Here is a 16182-nt window from a genome sequence, read left to right as displayed (position 1 = left end):
CTCCCATTTCCTCTTGTTGAAGATGTCACACATCAGCAGGACTTTGGTACCAGCTACATGGAGGATTGGAAGGTAAACATTATGCTGTCAATCTTTTTATGTGTTGCAGGGTTAGCATTACAGAGTATTCAGAGTACTTGTGCAAAACACTGATCATATCTTTAACCTCAGATTTTACCCTTACCGACTGCAGCCTCTCGTAACGCCTGCTTCACAGCGTAGCAGAGTTTGGCAGGGTCAGCCAGGTGGGACTGTGCAGGGAGGCCGTTGGTGTCGCCCAGCCCGCCCACCCCCTGTTGTCGTCCAGTGAAGATCTCTATAATCCGGTCTGCACAGGTGTGCACGTCTGTTATCAAGCCTATGATTTCTACATGGAGAAAAACAGGGGAACAGTCAACTGCGAGTAACAGTAGATAATTAATATGCAACTATAAACAAACTCTGCTAGAAAATATTCAATACTTGTAGTATACATGTAGATAAAAAATGTGGATAAGATATCCAATACATTCGGCTATTCCGAGATCAGGGTGCGCCAAAGGGGTGCACTTGGGCCAATTTTTCAAGTTTTATATTTTTCTACTTTCAGTGCAGAAAATCGCACAAGAGGTGTTGCCAAACATTGTACTTTTAAAATTTTTGGATAGAGACGTTCAGTTCAAAAGTTGTGCTCTATCCAAACTTAGCCCACTCATTTCAGATGTGGCCGGCAACGGACACTACAGCTAAGCTGTAGTGTCCGTTGCCGGCCACATCTGGCCACTCAAGTACATGACAAGAACACCAAATCTTGCAAGACCTGTCATTTAGGGGTTGACAAAATGCTACAGAAATAACATAAATGACAAAATTACTTCAAAATTGCAACAAAATGTAATTAATGTACCTATATGGTATACTTGGCAACGGACACTACATGGCAACGGACACTACACCCTTGAGGTTTTTTGACATTATTTTATATAATTACAGCAATAGACTGAAATAGCTACTGTGTTTTAAGTCAGCATCTTCAGCTGTTCCAAAACCTGAAATCATATGCACCCACAGCTTTTCTATTTTAAGTTATTACCGAGCAACGGACACTACACATTTTCTCGGACAAAAAAGACAGGTAACTGTAAGCCATCAGCCATATTAACCCAAAGGACAAGCAACATAAAAACACATGTTTTGTGTCATATATGGATGTACCTTGCATAACATGCAAAATGGCCAGTTCTATCACCATCCTTTTTAGTACAGGGAGATAAGTTAATTGCAATGTGTTAATTTATGAATTTTACATAACGTGTACAACATATTGATAAATGCGCTCTAGAAAAGAGAAATTTCCAATCATCATCAGGTTTTTTGCAAAAACATATCAGACTGAGCATGTCTGAACATATTGCAAATCTTTTCATTCCATTTTTTTGTTCCCAAATTACTTAAAAGCATATTTCAAAAACTGGCATTTTTCAAGTGCAACAGCATAACGTAGATTTTATGCCAATTTCTGGTCTTAAATTGGCCATAGCATAAGTTGTAAACATCTTAACACCAAATCTCTTCCTGATTGTCTGGAAAATAACTGTTCTAGTATACCAAGTTTGATAAATGTCAACAGAATGCGATAAATACAGAGTAAGATTGACATAACGATGCACGATGCCATTGGCGCACCCTGATCTCGGAATAGCCGATTGCTTTGAAATCAAAGTTCTTCTATAGGCTAACACAAACAACAAGGATAGCAGAAGAACCAGAAATTCAGCCAAATTCCAACAAAAATAAAGTGGAAATTTAAGGAAATTAGGATGTCATATCCAGCAGTGCAATAAACACTAGAATAGTTCTCCACTCACGTTGTTTCAGTGCTGAGTTATCTACAAATGTTTGACACATCTCCACAAATTTCTCCAGCCCAGCCATCTTGCCGGCCACTCGGACACACAGCTTGGCCACCTCCTCGGTCAGGTCACTGGGTAAGGACTCACAGTACACGTAGTGTAGCACCGTGTAGATCACGTCTTTAGACTGGCCAGTCAGGGGGCAGGGAGACTTGGTCCAGTCCACGGAGGGACACACACTGCCTACTATTATTTTGTGGATTTTGAACTGAAAGAGAAAAAATACACTCATTTTTTTTGGATGAACAAGGAGTCCAAGAATATCATCTTAGCTACATTTTAACTTCATTACCCAGTATAATTAGAATTTGTCTTCCCCAATGGCAATGCTATGTCTATCCAAAGAGGTTATAGTCAACACTTGGTCTATCCTAGTATTCACACATAGAATCGGTAGCTCAGTATGGATAATATTATTTTTCCAACCCGGAAAATGAAGTGCCTCCTAGCAACTCTCAGGTGAACTGTAGTGTTGATCAGACCAGTTCCTTGGCCACACCCACCTCATTCAAAAAAACTTTGTTCAATGTACAGCACTGCAGATTTTAATGGAAAACTAGTACCTACTGCACATTATAAAAATGATTGTTCTCAGGAAAGCAAGCTAACATATTATACCGCAAAAGTTCAGATAAACATTCTTACATCAGTTCCATCATCTGCCTTGACTGACACATCTGAGAAATACCCCTCCTCCAGGGCACTTAGAAGGGAGTAGGGGGAATCTGGACCTTGGTCAGAGGGGGACAACTGAAAAAAAGACAATTTTTTTCAGGAAATCATCATAATAGTTTATTTTTGGACAACACACATTAGAAGCATTGACAAACATCCAATTTCTTTATTGCAATATGTACATGCATTGCAATTAATCATTGTGCAAGAAAGAAAACTGCTACATGTACATTTGCTCTCTATATACACAAAAGTAAGCAAGTTACATGTACATGTACATGTACATGTACATATAAGTATCCGACACTATACTGAGACACAGGGTACACAAAGTGCAAGCTCATCTCTCCTCACCTTTCTACATTGTAAAATGAAGGACTTCTCATATGTCAGAACCATGTGGTCACCTGGCAATTCTCCTGGGAAGTCAGCCTGAAAGAGAAGAATCAAGACCTCAAACATTGAAAACACACCAAAATCAACAACGAAACCAGAATGACAAAACTGAAATATCAATTTCTTGTCTAAAACACTGTAAAAGCTGCAAAATGCACAGTATAACAAGGATATTATCATTCAATGTTTAAAAACTCAAGATATCTAAAGACAAAAGTAAAGGAACTACTTGTATCTTGCAAATCAGAATACATGTAAAACATGTGCGTACACCATTGACCTCACCTTAAATGCTATAACATCCCCGGTGGATGTTCCTCCATACCTCAGTACTGCAGGGTCACCAAGTATAACCTACCAAGTGGAAGATGGTGGAAAACCCTATTCAGAATGATTTACAGTGCACATAATGTATGATGAAAGACATCAAACCCTTCAATCCCAGTGCAAAAGTAACTCCAAATATTTGTCTCATTATAAGATGTAAAATCATATATCACACTGTATTTTTTGCAATTTGAATTTTGATGATTCCATTCCAATGCCTCAACTTAACATACTAGTAATACTGGTAACTATACAAATTTAAACGCATAGTAACTGGGAGCAGAGTTTTGAATACATATTTTCCAAGAAAAAAAAAACAGTATTGAGTAAACATGTTGGTTAGTATACCACCACTTTGTACCAATTTGCCCTACACCATTGGGTTGTCTTTGCCTCTGTCAGATGCTAACCCCTTTACCAATGATTTATGTTGTGTACAGGAAACAATATCAATATTGGTTGCTTCTGACAGAACTGGGGCAAGTTCCATATAGGATAAATAACAGCCATTCATAACAGTTGCATTAATTAATGTAATGAAAACTACATGTACATCTTTCCTTTTGATAATAGAAATAGAGAAAAAACAAAGCTTTCATATTTTAAAATTGATTTCTTAACTATTCCAAAACCCTCCTAAGAAGCTCTAGTCACATCCGAATTACGAGAATGATTACATTTGGTAATTGTTACATATGCTCCCACTGCTTTCCAATTTGCTTTTCAAAATATTGAATAGCCCTAATCAACCGTATCAGTCAGCCTATCTGCCTGTATTCCCCGGTCCCCAGTTAGACTGATGCTCACATTGACACAAGCCATAATGAGTGATTCAGTACACCGATAAAAGGACCGGGCTGTTCATTAGTCACTGTGTACAGCATGGAAAGGATGTTGAATAGAAGTGGCATGCACCCATCCACTCTTTAATGAAACATATTGTCAGAACGAGCCCCGTTTGAAATTCACATGATCCAAAAGAATGAATGAATTTCTTTATGTCAGGTAATATTCACTCATAGAGAATGGAGTACAAACATAACAATACACACAAACCATACACACAACAATTTATACACAATTTTAAAAAGAGAATTTCTGAATTGGTAATCAGACCTTAATTAAAAGACCTTGTATAGATCTATGTATACTACTGTTATTTATGTTGTACAGTCTGTTGATGAAGGAATCAATGGCATAATCTCAAAGCAAGGCCTAGCTTCGATGATGGCTCCTCTTCTTTGTCAGAAATTTTCAATCAGAAGCATTCAGGTATACATGTACATGTCATGTATGCTACAAATGGCAAACTAATGCCATCCTATCTCTATGTAAATGGTAATGTTGGCAGCTTTTGTACTGTTGTCACAATCTTTCCCCTTGATCTCTGTAGGATATCGTGGCAACAAGTCCTGTGAAAAGTCCTGATCTAACCCATGTACATACACTAACGACATAGGCAAAGGGACATCAGGTGGTAGTTTAGAGGGGAACAACAACAATGCAGTGACACTGCAGTCAGAGTTAATAAAATGCTGTTCTTGCTCTTGCCATTATGTGACGTGATAGTTAGAAGACATTATAAATCTCAGATAGGCTACCAAGCTTACACACCATGATGGGCCATCTCTATATACAGTCTTAGTCATGAGTGGCTTCCAAGTTCCAAAGATGTCTGTCCTCTATCATGAAGTAGTAAATGATAAAGGCTCTACTCCAGATTTGTACAAACCAAATAAGTTTGGGTAAACTTTCCCAATCGAGATGTTACACTTTACTACTAGTACTGACCTCATATGCTTCGCAGGAGAAGAAAGGCATGGGCTCTGCATCGTCCGAAACTTTCCAGATCACATCACCATTCTCATCCAGCTTAAACTCTGTCCTGTAGGTCATCAGTAAGGATGTACAACACCAATGCATACAACATTACACACATATGATGTTGGGTAGACAATCTAATGTCTAATGGCCTTTCATAATTTGTTTTCATTCTGTATCCGTCCACTTTCTGTGGGACATTGTACACAGCCATAAACCCAGTTGTATAAAGTCACCAAGATTTTACTGATGCAACAATACATGTATACCTGAAATGACTGCAATCAATCTGAGGTAAATACTAAACTTGACATGTTTATTGGAAAGCTAATCAAGGGTTTACAACTTTGGTTTCATTCATCAAATCAATACATAACATTTCTACATGCACAGAGTTTGAAATGGACAAAAGACAGTGCAGTGAACATCAACTTAATAAAAAAAATTCATTGTCAGTATGCATGGTTGCCTTCCATGCAGATTATTGCATGCCATCAATAATATTTATTGAGCTGTGTGCAGTTTTCATGTATGAGCAAGAGGATGATTTATGATTTTCAATGGGGACTTCTCCTTTCATTTTGGCATGGAACAAGAAATGGATAGTAATACTCCGGTATGGGAGACTCCTAAAATCTTGTGACCACCTGATGACACATTGTCAGATGATGACGACCGTGTAACCAAACAAGTTAAGCTGTTGTTTGTATTTGTACAAGACTCGGGGTACATTACTTGTTTACCCAGTAGATTTTTTTTGGATTTGCTTGAAAATAACATCACGTGTACTTTCCGCTTGTATAGTCTTTGCAGACTTGAAAACGACACAAAAGATCCCAAAGTCGAATCTTCATTCGATTTTGTTGTCATCTTAAGTTTGACAAATCGATGTAAACAAAAACCAATAAAAACAGCTGTTACTGAGAAATACACACAAGAGCATCCAGACACGCTTTATACTCATTCGGACCAGTAAACTAGTACAAGGAATGGAAGATGAGCTTTTAGTGCTGCCCAAATTAGCCCAGAGGTGATGATGATATCACCTCCAGTGAAAATAGCTCAGTATATCACGGAACCAACCCGGTTAGATCACCGGCAAAACTTACCCCTCGATACCAGTAGGTTCCACTCGTCCAGAAAGCGACACACATTCCTCAATCTGCAAAATCAAAACGCACAATTATTCACGGAACCCAGAATATCATAACTTTTGGTTGGTGTTTCAGGACAAGCGGCGCAAAAACGATAAACAAGAGGTACTTACTCTCCAAGTCCCGTAAAAGGCATTTTCGTCAGCCATCTTGGATGACCTCCGTCTGGAAATGGAATTGTGGGAAAATTTTAAATGCCTGGGTACCTGGATCAAAGCGGCCTCTAGCTGTTCATTAGAGTACTGCACAATGTGGTCTTAGCTTTGTTTGTCAAACTTTGTACAACTACTCTCCAAGCAGAGGTTTGGGTTTGGGGGGTATTTTTAGTGTGCTTTTAGGCTTTTTTGGGGGGGTTTCTCTTTTGCACTTAATTTTGTGGGGAAAAAAATTCAGTGCAAAAGAGAACCCCCCCCCCAAAAAAGCCTAAAAACACACTAAAAATACCCCCAAAACCCAAACCTCTGCTTGGAGAGTATGTACAACTGCAGTAAAGTATTTTTCCTCGCCGTTGCGCTTCGCTTTTGAACAGTGGGCACATTCTCTGTCTGCATCTTTTGGTCAACTTTGGGACATAAGTCAACACACTTCACAGGAGAGCGACATTTGCTTACATTGCATCAATTTGATTTTCGTAAATTTGCTCTGTTATTTTTGATTCCGGATGTTGATTCAAGCTATCTAATATTAGCTAAACGGATACAGCCTGAGCCATTGTCTCATTGTCTTTTTAGACCAACGAAAAGATATCCAACATGTCCAAGTAAGATGGTGTTCTGGTAGCCAAGTTCCTTACTGAAGGTTTTGTGAAAGGAAAACTGGTCAGTGAGAAAATATTTTAATCTTTCCTGGTTGATCTCTTTTACAGGACACGCAGGACTGTGGGAGGATTATTATTAGTGAACTTTCCCCACATCCGGTTCCCAAATCCCAGACCACGCCCACCTGTTACTTCCGGGTGCCCCGCGCGGAGAACTATGGGAACAAAACTGCATCATTCCCCAGACCGAGGCTACCAATATTTTTCCTTGCAGGACGACTAAAGTACCCGGGGCAAAAACGCCAGAAAATGGGGAATTCGGACACCAAATTGAACTTCAGAAAGGCAGTTATCCAGTTAACAACCAAGACACAGGTAGGACACCGTCTGGGTTGTGTCAGCGTCGTGACAAATCGTTGAGACAGGTCCGTGCGACGGGCTCGAATTTGAGTTTTTCTGATTACGTTTCAATATGGCGGCGCTCTGGGCCGAGGAAGACTAGTCGGACATAGAAAGCTAATTTTGCGACTTGTCAGGTTGATATCTCACATCAACATTGGGGCGAAATTGTAAACAGAAATGCTCATCGTGTGCCCAGTGGAGAAGTGTCCAAACTGTTCCCATGTGTGTGTGAGAGACGTTGTTTATATGATACAGGTGTAGCGCAGCAGTCGGTATGACGTCAATGTTGACCTGGTGTAGTTGTGTGAATTTACGTGGAACAGGTACTAATGATATATGTTGCGGCGATCTTTACTGGATGGTGATGGTTACTGGCTAGTAGCACAGAAAACATCTGGTTTCATTCAATTGCAATCCATCCGACCATTGCCAGCTGTTAGTCTTGTTTTATTGGAAGCAGGTGTCATTAGCCGATTAGGTATATCAATCATGAATTATGCAGATGCATTAAGGGGGTACTGTAAATGCAATTTACCATCCCAGTGGTTTATTTTCACACTTTTAGAGGTGTCCATGACACCACGAGTTGTGTTTTTGTATTGTCAGAATTCTCTGTTCTACTACTAGTACTACACATAGTTACAGAACTGTTTCAACCGTGAATTTGAAACACTACAAAAACCTCCTTTTCCCTCACACTCAGACTGCGAAATAAAGCCATCATGAAAGTTAATGCTTTTACAGTAGGCTCATTTTTGTAGGTCACTTACTTTAAAGAAGGTCTTTTATGTACATGATTTTTTTCCATTAGATGTCATTTATTGTATTGTAAGAACTCCAAGTGCAAGCCAAGTTATTTTTGTCACCCATGAGTTGAGTTGATAATGTGACATTGTGTTGCTTTTTCACTAAGCTCAGAGTACAATATTTTGATGCCAAGTCAGGCACATGAAGCTTGTTGTGTTACAATTAGATCACATTGTCTCAATTTTCTGTGTACTTCCCAGCCTGTTGAGGCCCAAGATGAGGCATTCTGGGACCAGTTCTGGACAGACTCTGTCACCAGCGTACAGGACGTGTTCGCTCTGGTTCCCGCGGCGGAGATACGAGCACTGAGAGAAGAGTCACCATCCAACCTGGCCACACTGTGTTACAAGGTGATTAACCTGCCCACCTTGGCCACTTTGTAGAAATGGGGAGCAAAAATGTTACAATGTAAAATTATGATTGACGTGCAGCAATGTTATTGTTTGTTGAACTGCAAACTTTGAAAGAAAGCAGGATTGCTAGATATTTGTTGTTGTTGTGTGGGGAAAGAATGCATTCTGTATTTAATCAAAGGGTAAGAAGTTACATGTAAGTCTTTCTAGGTGCCTTGTACTGTTATTTCTAGATCATATACAACTAGCCATTTTATATACATCATTACATGTATGTAGATTGTAACAAGGTTCACTGTGTGTCCTTGTTAAGACAGACACCATAGCTTTTTTTTTGTACATGTACATTGATTCATACAAGATGATCATGTGAAAATTATTGTGTCAAAAAATGTGTTTCAGGCTGTGGAGAAACTGGTGATGGCAGCAGAGTCCTCGTGTGCTACTGCCAAGGAACAACAGACAGGTACACAAATAACTTTCACTATTTCCCAGGACTATGACAATGAATACTGTTAAGTCCTATTAATTTTCTAATTGCTAAAATCTTTAAAGAAACTATCCGTAGAGTCTGAAGTAATGTCCTCCCATGTTGTTTGCCTTGACAGTGCTGAACTGTGTGCGCCTGTTGACTCGGATTCTGCCCTACATATTTGAGGACGCTGACTGGCGAGGCTTCTTCTGGTCAACCCTTCCTGGCCAGGCGGTCAGTACTGTCTACCCGTGCTTATTGTATCACGACTGGCTGTCATATTGAATAATCTAAACAGGCTTTGAAGGGAAAATTCCATAATTGCCTTGGTATATCATTCTTACCCCTCAAACTAACATGTACAATCCGTGAATGATGCAAAATTTGATAGAAATATTGCATTTTTTGGATGAACAAGAAAAGAGTTCAAAAGATTTGACATTTAGCTGTTTTATTTCAGGTTGAATGCATTACATACAATAACTGATCAAACTGATTTTAGATGGATGAAATGTAGTATGATAATATACTCTAACTAACATATCATTTAAAAATGCATGTTTATTTTAGACTCATGGTGATTGACTTTAATTGTTTTCCAGGGTGAAAACGACAGCCTGAATGATGTAAGCCCTATAAGTTTGGTTACGTTGTGTTGTTATGTTTTCACAAATATGAAGAGCATTGAATGTTTTGTTTTTTTGTTTACAGTTTTCATTCGCTGTCATATCACACATGATTTTTGTCCTTTACTTACAAGTCCCTGTATTTGTATCTGTTTTATGATGTACAGTTTCTTCCTCGATGAAATGTATATCTGTGTATAAAATCCAATATTGTACACGTGTATGATATAAGCTCTTCTGATCCTGTATGATGTTCAGTATTAACTTCCTATTGGACATTAGAACTTGCATGTCCTTTGCTTACTTTCTACATTTCTATCTTTTCTAGGAGGATGGAGGATCCATGCCTTTGGCTCAGTCCCTCCTGAATGCCTTGTCGGTAAGTCAAACAATATCACCATGACTTTTATCTTTATCAGCACAATCAATTTTAGCTGTCCTTATCTTGTGTACCAAGTGTTCCGGTTACCAAGTAGACTACAGAATAACAATGTTATCAGACCCAGGGAGGTTTACTGGATATGTAAATATTTACAAACAGAAGGTTCCTTGAAGGGGTTATGGTCTGAAGATGCACAGATTTCAATTTCTTCATAATTTATGAAAAAAATGCCCAAATTGCTGCTGATTTCTGAGTGCCGGGAAGGGCCAATTTAATTACAATGCTACATTGCATGCCAATAGATGAAAGTATGCAGGAGTGGAATGAAGTTTGTATGGTAAATAAGGATGTGTCATGTGTTTCAGGATCTCCTGTTTTGTCCAGACTTCACCGTGGCACCCAACAAGAAAGCTGGGCCTGTGAGTGTAAACACTGTCTCTATACAGGATGGCGTTTGACGTCATGTACTTAATGCAACACCAAGACAGAGATTTGTTCTATTATGTTGTGTCACCTTCATGCTTACATGGAACTCTAATCCTCACAGACTATGCACTGTCACACTTTCACATTCTTTGGACAATTAAAAGAATCAACAGTTGAAAGAAGGACAGTCCTTGCTTCAGAATAGTTTACTGCTGTATGCCATATTTTATACAGTGACAAGTAAATATTATGTAATTGGAGCGTGAGCCTATTAACATAAAGGACAAGTGAAGCCCTGTAAATATAGAGTTAACTGTAGATTCCGACATACATGTATGTTCTTGCAGATAAAGGGAATTCTAGTTGGTATTTCATAATGTTGAAATGGTGCTTATTTTTTTATGTCTTTTGAGGAATTTTACAGTGGAAAGTGAAGCAGTAGAATATTGACTGTGTTGAACTGTGTTGTAGGAGACCCATGAAGACCTGCAGTCCATTGACAGTTGTGAGTACATCTGGGAGTCCGGTGTGGGGTTTGCCCACTCCCCGGCTCAGTACCCACACCACGACCAGAACAGGTCTGAGATTCTCAAACTCCTGCTCACCTGCTTCTCAGAGACCATGTACCAGCCTCCAGGTCAGTAAAAGTTCTTCTGTCATGGCTTCAATGTTTGAAATCCTCCACTTTGATGTTTAAAGATAGTATAAACCAAATTCTCCAAATTTAAGGACAACTTTTGAAAATTCTTGTTGTACAAAATTCTTAACACCAGGCCCTGCTACTGGTAGATACATGTATTTTGAAGGTTCTTATGTTTAGGGATAGATGTTAGATAGGGATAGATATCGCCCTTAATAATTCAATAATTCTACAAAATATGACTAGTACACAGTCTACACATGACTGTAGAGTGGCCAGTTATCTGCATGTCCATGTTTTTATATGAAGCTTCCTTGATAAAAGAAAGATGATCTAACAAATCACTTCTTTTCTCAACTTGGTGGCCCTATGTCCTTTACAGCCCAAACTAAGAATGGTAGGTGTAGAGTCTTACTGTTTCTGCAACAATGCACAGTCTACATTATTGCTTATGCATGTTGCCTCCATAGTGTGTTTTTCAGGCATGAGACAAGCCATTATCCTTTGGACTGCTGTACATGTATTTCTAACATGAACATTTTGTCAGGATGCAGCATGCATCTATATAAGACTTTTCCCTCCTTAACTTAAGACTTCTCACATACCAATGAATTCATTCATTACAAGCAAATCCATTTCATAATTTTTCATGGTATCAAAGATTGACCAGCATGCATATGGCATGTTTGGCAAGGAAAAGGTTTACGTCTGAATCTAATGTCTCTTAAATTTTATCATATGAGGCTTATCTTAACAATTAGTGTGACAATGTTTTGTTTTTTTACGCGTACGAAGAATCTGCTCTGACGAACCCAAATACAGGGAACGAGCACAGCAGCTAAAAGAACACTTCCAGAAAAGAGGTTATGAAGACACACTCCTGGACGAAGCTGCACAACGCGCACTGAGACGCCCAAGGACAGAACTCCTAGGACCCAAGAAGACACAGCCAACTCCACAAGACCGACCAGTACTAGTCACCACCTACAACCCACACCTACCACCCATCAACAACATCCTCAGAAAATATTGGAACATCCTGCAGTTATCACCCCGAACACGAGATATCTTCAAAGACCCACCACTCATCGCCTACCGCCGCAACAAAAATCTGAGAGACTCACTGGTACGGGCCCGGATCCCGAAGGAAAACAAGAACTTCATCACGAAAAACATCCCTTCGGGCTCCTACCCATGCGGACGAAAGTGCCTCACCTGCACATACGTCAGGAAGAGTAAGGACTTCCACAGCCATCGCACTTCGAGACGCTATAACATCAGGGCCCATATTACATGCCGCACCAAGAACATCATCTACATGATACAGTGCAAAAAATGCGGCATGCAATACGTCGGAGAAACAGGACAGACGCTGGCCAACAGGTTGAATGGGCACCGATCGTCCATCAAAACGGACAAAGACACTCCCGTCTCTGCCCATTTCAACCAACCGAACCACACCGTCGCGGACTTGGAGGTCATCGGACTTGAAAAGCTGGCATACGGCAGAACCGAAGACATTACCCGACAACGGCGCCTTCAGAGGGAATCGTACTGGATCCATCAACTCCGGACACTTCACCCAGAAGGACTCAACCTAGAATCGCTGGAAATTACCAGGGTATGAGGGGTTAAGAAGTAAAGTACTCGTCGTAACCGGCACAAACCTCTGTAATCATTTTTAGTTTTCGCATTTGTCGGTTACTAGTATCCTATGGATCCGAGCACTTACGTACCCACTTAGAAAATTCAGAAGGTTGTGGTATTTATTATTTTTTATTTATTTTCTTCACTCAATGTTCGCACAACAGAATTCCTGTTCATGTATTTGCTTTACTCTGCTTGCACGGACCACTCACTCAGACTGATATGTATACACCATTGTAAACGTCACCATGACGTAATAACTGTAAGTTGCCTCATCCTCCAATGTGAAAACAGGACCTAATTGACATAGGCAATTGTTCTAGAACAATGGATGAAGTCATACCATAGGTCAACCAAGGTCAACTGAGGTCATGGCAACCTAACCTAGTGCATAGTACTCAGTGCATAGTGAACTAGACCTCCAGGTCAGTGCAATCCAGCCTAAACCAGGGCAATATGAGATGCTTAATGCTGATTGGTCAATATCTAAAACTCGAGCAGAGCGCCCTGCACTAGATAGGCACGGAAAAAGTATAAAAGGAGGAGTGGTCCGATCTCTGTCATTCTTGATAAAGACTGAATTAAAGTCGAAACCGGTCGAATCCCGTCTCGAGTCTGTCATCTTCCCATCGCTACGAATGATGTCTACTCACACAATCTGGGAGGATGCCGTATCCACGGCAGATGCCACGCGATCCAGCCTTGAGATTTCGACGACAAGAATACGTGACGAAGAGAGACAAGCAGAGAAGAACATGAAGAAAAGACCACGGAACGAATCTGGGACATCCGTTCCAGAACAGGAACCAGCACGGAAGGTACTCATCTACGCTACACGCCGAGAAACACCTTCCCCGAACACCACCCCAGCTCTCCAAAAGGCCCTGATCAAGGCCACGGACAAGAGCCTACGGTACCAACTTCATCGAGAGACGCTGCAGAAGTACCTGGACGAGAACCTGATCCCCAAAGGACTAGCGATCAGAAAGAAACCCATGCTAGGTAAGACTAGCCAGGAGTTCGAACGCCGTTGGGAAGAAACCCTCAGGGAAACATCGCGAACCTTGATGTCCCTGATCATCGACTTCTATGGATCGGCAGAGGACGACCTGGACAACACTATCGCGGGCCTAAACCGCAAGAAAGAGGACCTTCCTCGGGAAGAACGCGAAACTCTGGAGAAGAAAGTGGAAACCTTCAAGCAAAGAAAGGAAGCCACCCTCCTCAAAACGAAGGAGAAAAAACTCCAACGAGACCGCGACTTCGCTCGCAACGGCCCCAGCAAGAAACAGCGTCCAAAAAACGGAAACCCCCCTCCCAACAAGGAGGGGCCCGACGCGAAGAAACGCCGTCCAAAAAACGGAAGTGCCTCCCCCAAAGAGGGGCCCAAGGTGCCCAACGCCAAGGAATGGCCACGGCAACGCCCGAACGACCAAGGCCGCAAACGCGCCCCGTCGACGAAGAGGGGATTTCGCCATCAGAACAAACAAGAGGAAGAACGCAAGCAGCCCAACGCAAGGAGAAACCCCCGGGGAAGCTCCCTAAGAAGGCTCGTGCTCACCCTCGGCGATTTCCTCGCGAGATGGCCATCAAAGAGAAACGGAGGAGGAGGAAAGTCAGACAACGGGAGGAACGCCAACTCACGCGCCTCGAAGCGGCAAGGGAAACGGTGGTAAACCTCTCGGGCCTACCACTCTCCGACACCGACCTACTAGCACTCTCCAAAGGACTCAACTTTTCTCCATCACCAACCGACTTCAACCGACAACAACTCATCGAAGACCTCCATGCCTTCTTCAGAAGACTCCGTTTGCGGGAACTATTTGCTGACCACGAAAAAACGGAAACCCCTAAATTCAAGGTCAAAAGCAAATGGACCCCACCCACCCATAGAGATCCGGCGCTAGATACTTTCATCATGGCAGTTGAGAAGGAAATCCTCGAACACAAGGAACCTCTACCACGGCCACACAAGAGCAACATCTCCAACGCGGAACGCAGAGCCCTAGCGGAGCTGAGTCAAAGAACTGACATCATCATCAAACCCGCAGACAAGGGCTCCGCGGTAGTGATCCTGAAAAGAGAAGACTACATCCAAGAAGCGCTACGTCAACTCTCTAACAAGGATCACTACAAGAAGACCGACTCCTGTCTCACGGAAGAACACGCCGCGCTGGTAAGAACAACTCTTCTTAAACTTCTAAACGAAGATATTATCAACGAAGACGAGTTCAACTATCTAGCTCCTGTACACCCTAGAACGCCCGCCTTCTACCTTCTCCCAAAAATCCACAAAGAAGGCAACCCGGGCAGGCCTATAATTTCTGCTAACGAGTGTGCCACAGAAAGGATCTCTGAGTTTGCTGACTTTCATCTCCGCCCACTGGTTCAAAGACTACCTTCCTACATCAAGGACACTACAGACTTCCTACAAAAGCTGCACACACTCGGGAAGATACCATCAACAGCCAAACTGGTTACCCTAGACGTGTCATCCCTGTACACTAACATCCCAACAAAAGAAGGGATTCAAGCGTGTCGAGAAGCCCTCGATAGGAACCCATCGGACGTCCCTACAGAAGCCATCTGCGATATATTGGACAGGATACTGAACCTCAACAACTTTGAATTCAATGGAGGGCACTACATCCAGGTCCAAGGCACAGCTATGGGAACGAGAGTGGCACCCTCATACGCCAACATCTTCATGGAAAATTCGAGGAACAACACGTCTATAAGAGGAACCTCCAACCACTTGTCTGGTGGAGGTACATAGATGATATCTTCGCCATCTGGACACACTCAGAAGAAGACTTCCAGTCCTTCATACAAGACCTTAACACAGCACACCCCACCATCAAATTCACAGTAGAAACATCCACTACCTCTATCAACTTCCTGGACGTCACCATCAGCATCTCAGAGGGAGCCTTCGCGACTGACCTCTACACAAAACCCACAGACAAGCACCAGTACCTCCTAAGGAGTTCCTCCCACCCCACCCACTGCAAACGGGGTATCCCCTTCGGGCAATTCCTACGCGTACGAAGAATCTGCTCTGACGAACCCAAATACAGGGAACGAGCACAGCAGCTAAAAGAACACTTCCAGAAAAGAGGTTATGAAGACGCACTCCTGGACGAAGCTGCACAACGCGCACTGAGACGCCCAAGGAAAGAACTCCTAGGACCCAAGAAGACACAGCCAACTCAACAAGACCGACCAGTACTAGTCACCACCTACAATCCACACCTACCACCCATCAACAACATCCTCAGAAAATATTGGAACATCCTGCAGTTATCACCCCGAACACGAGATATCTTCAAAGACCCACCACTCATCGCCTACCGCCGCAACAAAAATCTGAGAGACTCACTGGTACGGGCCCGGATCCCGAAGGAA

General features: G+C 41.8%; 2 protein-coding genes across 7 annotated transcripts in view; one reads left to right on the top strand and one right to left on the bottom strand.

Annotated features, from left to right (window-relative positions):
- Window positions 1-6429, bottom strand: part of LOC109486393 — a 14032-nt gene extending 7603 nt beyond the window's left edge. Inside the window, exons 1-9 of the mRNA XM_019790223.1 lie at window positions 6379-6429; window positions 6221-6273; window positions 5082-5175; window positions 3249-3317; window positions 2922-2999; window positions 2538-2642; window positions 1848-2100; window positions 185-367; window positions 1-53 (exon numbers count right to left, since the gene is read on the bottom strand). The exon at window positions 1-53 is cut by the window's left edge and continues 77 nt beyond it. Coding sequence (XP_019645782.1) covers window positions 1-53; window positions 185-367; window positions 1848-2100; window positions 2538-2642; window positions 2922-2999; window positions 3249-3317; window positions 5082-5175; window positions 6221-6273; window positions 6379-6414 — 924 coding nt within the window. The 5' untranslated portion in view covers window positions 6415-6429. The remainder of the gene's footprint in view (window positions 54-184; window positions 368-1847; window positions 2101-2537; window positions 2643-2921; window positions 3000-3248; window positions 3318-5081; window positions 5176-6220; window positions 6274-6378) is intronic.
- An 808-nt stretch (window positions 6430-7237) lies between these two features.
- The window catches only part of LOC109486228 (protein HID1-like), an 18873-nt gene continuing 9928 nt past the window's right edge, over window positions 7238-16182 (top strand). Inside the window, exons 1-9 of one of the 6 annotated variants that reach the window (XM_019789990.1) lie at window positions 7238-7397; window positions 8432-8581; window positions 8987-9050; window positions 9193-9290; window positions 9659-9682; window positions 10011-10061; window positions 10430-10483; window positions 10962-11127; window positions 11513-11527. In XM_019789990.1, the coding sequence (XP_019645549.1) occupies window positions 7332-7397; window positions 8432-8581; window positions 8987-9050; window positions 9193-9290; window positions 9659-9682; window positions 10011-10061; window positions 10430-10483; window positions 10962-11127; window positions 11513-11527 (688 nt within the window). In that variant the 5' untranslated portion in view covers window positions 7238-7331. The remainder of the gene's footprint in view (window positions 7398-8431; window positions 8582-8986; window positions 9051-9192; window positions 9291-9658; window positions 9683-10010; window positions 10062-10429; window positions 10484-10961; window positions 11128-11512; window positions 11528-16182) is intronic. The other 5 variants (XM_019789973.1, XM_019789965.1, XM_019789981.1 and 2 more) reach the window with 5 other exon arrangements.

Source organism: Branchiostoma belcheri, unplaced genomic scaffold (genome assembly GCF_001625305.1).
Source record: "Branchiostoma belcheri isolate BF01 breed outbred unplaced genomic scaffold, Haploidv18h27 scaffold11, whole genome shotgun sequence".
Taxonomy (NCBI): domain Eukaryota; kingdom Metazoa; phylum Chordata; class Leptocardii; order Amphioxiformes; family Branchiostomatidae; genus Branchiostoma; species Branchiostoma belcheri.
The sequence above is the reverse complement of the archived record's forward strand: the minus strand, read 5'-3'. Positions and strand labels throughout refer to the sequence as shown.